Source organism: Lactuca virosa, chromosome 4 (genome assembly GCF_052849685.1).
Source record: "Lactuca virosa cultivar CGN04683 chromosome 4, Lactuca_virosa_CGN04683_v6, whole genome shotgun sequence".
In the NCBI taxonomy this organism is placed as follows: domain Eukaryota; kingdom Viridiplantae; phylum Streptophyta; class Magnoliopsida; order Asterales; family Asteraceae; genus Lactuca; species Lactuca virosa.
Window position 1 is genome coordinate 143,193,184 of NC_136429.1, and position 3,969 is coordinate 143,197,152.

Genomic DNA, 3,969 nt, shown 5'->3' on the forward strand with positions numbered 1-3,969 from the left:
GTGTCAGATCCATCAGATTACTCTTTTATAATAGAATGCTTCATTGATAATTAGTGATCTTAAACATCATATAAATAGGGATACATAAAATACCTAATCTAAATACTAAAGAGTTTGGCCTTAACCCTAATCACCAACATCCCTCCGCAGTTTGATCGGGAGAGGACGATTAAACTGGAAAAACAAAAACATAAAACATAACATAAATGAAGACAGCGGCAGCGACGGTGGCAGAGCTCTAACGATGACGGATAACAACAACCGCTCATTGGAGAAGGAGAAAGAAGAAGCGACGGCCAGCGGCGGTTCCTTTGTAAAAGAAGAGAGGAGCGGCGGCGGCGACGATCATCGAGTCGGCGGTAGAGAAGTCCAGAGAAAAGCAGCGAGAAAAAAAGAGAGTTCGAGCTGTGGCGGACGGAGCCTATTCTAACTGACTTGGAAAATAGATATGAAAAAGAGGCAAGTTAAGGAGAAGACAGAAAGTTTAGAGGCATGAGCCATCCGATGAGCAGACATAAGCAAACGAGGCAATAGAAGAAGCCGATTTAAGAGCTCTAGTTTGGTGTCAGTGGCAATTTTATTATTTAGGAGGAGAAAAAAAAAACAAACGCAGGGAATATGAAGCATAATGAAGGTACCTCCGACGATTATGAGAAAATGTCGTCGGAGGTGGAGGGCGGCGGTAGCGGGTTGTGGTCAACAATAGGATTTTAACCTAGATCTCTGATACAATGTTATATAATAAAATGCTTCATTCATATAAAAAGGGATACATAAAATATCTAATCTAAATCTTAAAGGGCTTGGGCCTAAACCCTAATCACTAAACAACGGTAGCCGTGAAACACACGCTTTCTACTTAGAGTTACAATTGTATATCAAGATTTATTTACAATTTTACCTAAAATATAAATCTGATTGTGGTCAAAAGGAAGATTAAACTGCCTAAAAATATCCCAAATACTCCAAAGCGTTTTCTTCAGCCTAAAAACCAGCTAATGTTATTTTTTTGTCTTTCATGAAAGTGATGCAACACCTTAAAATGAGGTTTCACCACCAAAGTAGGATCTTGGCAGATATAGATTATTTGTCAACCAATCTTTACATTATTACTTAGTGTCCTCGGGTTACCATGCATGTCTCCAATTTGGAAGCAACCATTCACCAGATTCATTTATTTATGTTATCATTCGTGCGTTGTGTTATAGATAAAATAAATAAATAATCCAGATGCTGCCAGAGTATTTGTAAAATTAGTTAAATTCAACAAATCACAACCCAGATCCTGCATTGAAAGAGGCAAGTTTCGTGTCATAATATATATATTGAAGAATGTGAACATTGTGGTAGGACAAAGAATATTGGAAATGAGCTGTGGATATGGAAAGAAGGGAGACAATACATAGAAGTAGGTGGTCAATTAAACTTAATTCAGGTTCACATTATGATGGACCGCAAAAACTCCAACTATATATATATACCAAGCTACAAGAAAGACAACAAACAATAAATCAAATTCTCTAGCTTCTACATCTTACAAACAGATGGCTACTATTTCTTCAAATACTAAACCGCATTACCATGCCAGATCCAAAAGCTTACCTTCTTCATCAGACCAACAATCCATATTCAATAAGTTCTATAGATTTGAAGATTCTCAAGAAGCCACCAACTTTTGTTCATCATCATCATCATTTATAGGCAATAAACTTAAATGCCTGAATGATATGTATGAATCTATTCAGCCATTCCTTATATTGCCATCCACTCAACAATCTTTAGCCCAAGGATGCTACAAAGAACAACTGAACAAGTTTTTAGATGAACTCGTTGGGCTTTTGGATCTGTGTAGCACCACCAAGGATGCCTTTTCCATATCCATGGATTGTGCCAAAGAACTCCAATCGGTTATTCGCCGAAAAAGAGGTAATAATCACGGGTTAACTTCTTCAATCGAGGGTTATCTATCCCACCGGAGAAAAGTGAAGAAGGTTGTTTGTAAAACATTGTCAAGTTTGCAGAAGCAATGGGCTTCTTCAGTCAAGGAAAGCCACAGAACAGATGCAAACATCAATATATTGGAAGAAATGAGATTAAACACTTTGGCAGTGTTTGAGTCCTTGTTGAACTGTATTCTTGGATCAAACACACAGTCAAGGCCAAAAGGCTGGTCTTTGGTCTCCAAAATGAAAGGCAGCAAGCGTGTCCATTGTTCTGAGACTCTTGAAGAAAGTGAACTGAAGAAGGTGGATGATGAATTACATGCCTCAATGATCTACAAGAAAACCAAATTAGACAGCTCAGTTGTAGAGAATGTAAAAGTAGGCTTAGCAGATATGGAATTTAGCCTCCAAGATATCTGTGACCAGTTAGAATGCCTTTGCAGATACTTGATCAAAACTAGAGTGTCAATTCTAAATATCCTCAGCTGTTAGCAACAAGTCAACAATGCATAATGTAATGATGTAAATAAATTTTTATTGATTATAGTTTTATTAAGCATTGAAATAATTTTTGTGTAAAGTTATAAACGAAAAACAACATTTTTAAGGTGATTACTAACTATTTACTTTTTGTATCATTTAGATTATTAGACAGCATACTGGAGTTGATTAATAAGTATTTAATAACTTTTTGTATCCTTAGACATATCTCGAATCACGCCTCAAGTTTCATTTTCGTATTATGAAAACATTTCAATATACTAATCTTCTTCAAATATGGCGGGTTTGTGGAAAGATATGTAACGGTTAAAAACACTCTACGTTTAATTGGCCGTTAGGCTGTTTCTGATCCGTGGTCCAATGGGGTATTTGACAGAGCTGAACTTTCTTTCACCAGTGATGGTGTGGACTCCATATTATAACAAGTGGGGGAGGGATTATTGGAAGTTTTAATTGCCGAAGGAGTGATTGCCAAACAGCGGAAATAGTCCCAAGAGGAGGTTTATCAATTAGGCATCATGGAGGAATTCGGAAATTCCAGTTGAATAATGGTGTTCAAGGAAGTATTGATTGTAGATTCAAAGCGTCACATGGGATGATATCGGAGTTAAGGAAGGATAAGGTTGGGGTGAAATCGTACGGTCATGTGCTCTCTTCAATTACAAATCCTGAAAATAGGGTTGGGTGGGCACTTGAAGAAAGAAAGTTGTGAAGGGAATTTGAAAAGAGTGAGGGATGGTATGAGTGAAGTAACATATGTTAAAGTGGTGGAAGGAGCTTCATCTATGGCTCCTTCACAGGCGATGCAATATATGAATGCCCTACCTATGGTTAGAAATTAAGTGCTTATTCTCAGCAGTAATCAGTCGTGCATTGTGTTTATATATAAATATAACTGTGTCAGGCCATTTTATTTTATAATTCTGCAAATTAATTAAAACCAAGATCATACATTCAATGAAACAAGTTAATGTCTCCTATTGAGAAATGTAGATAAAAAATGTAGTATGACAAAGAATTATGAGAAATGAGCTGTGGATATAGCACATGAATCTACCCTTTGGCCTTTACCGAAAGACTTTTTCTTCGACAATGCGAGCAGCTAATGTGTCCTCTTGTTAGAATGTCTCCCAACTCTAGCATCAACCAAAGGTTATTTATTCATGTTATCACTTGTGCGTTGGGTATATATATATATATTTTTATGCAATGCCACTTGTGACTTTTATTAGAGAATTATATTTAAATTAATTCCGCAAATCCAAACTTAGATCATGCAATGAAAGAAACAATTTAATGTCATTCGTGTTCTAATATTAACTAAGGCAGTTTTTTTTTTTTTTTTTTTTTTTTTTTTTTTTTTTTTTTTTTTTAAACGGCAAACTAACTAACCATTTCTAAATAACCATCGATGTCTTCACCAAGACTTGAACCCATGGCCTCTCATATGAGAGATTCACTCGGAGTATAGGGAATAAATAATGAAAAATGAGCTGTAATTATTGAAGGAAGTGAGACAACATGG

General features: G+C 36.1%; 1 protein-coding gene across 1 annotated transcript; it reads left to right on the forward strand.

Annotated features, from left to right (window-relative positions):
* Nucleotides 1-244: 244 nt before the first annotated feature.
* LOC145105147 (uncharacterized) lies at nt 245-2,435 on the forward strand. Its single transcript, XM_079042278.1, has 4 exons — nt 245-398; nt 614-695; nt 1,351-1,435; nt 1,545-2,435. The coding sequence occupies exons 1-4, from the start codon at nt 245-247 to the stop codon at nt 2,433-2,435; spliced, it is 1,212 nt and encodes a 403-aa protein (XP_078898404.1).
* Nucleotides 2,436-3,969: the final 1,534 nt, after the last annotated feature.

Excerpts from the sequence above, each read along its gene's own strand:
- LOC145105147 (XM_079042278.1), top strand. The coding sequence starts at position 245 with ATGACGGATAACAACAACCGCTCATTGGAGAAGGAGAAAGAAGAAGCG. Across the intron at positions 399-613 it reads AGCAGCGAGAAAAAAAGAGA|GGAATATGAAGCATAATGAA; the intron begins GTTCGAGCTGTG and ends AAACAAACGCAG. Across the intron at positions 1,436-1,544 it reads GTCAATTAAACTTAATTCAG|ATGGCTACTATTTCTTCAAA; the intron begins GTTCACATTATG and ends TCTTACAAACAG.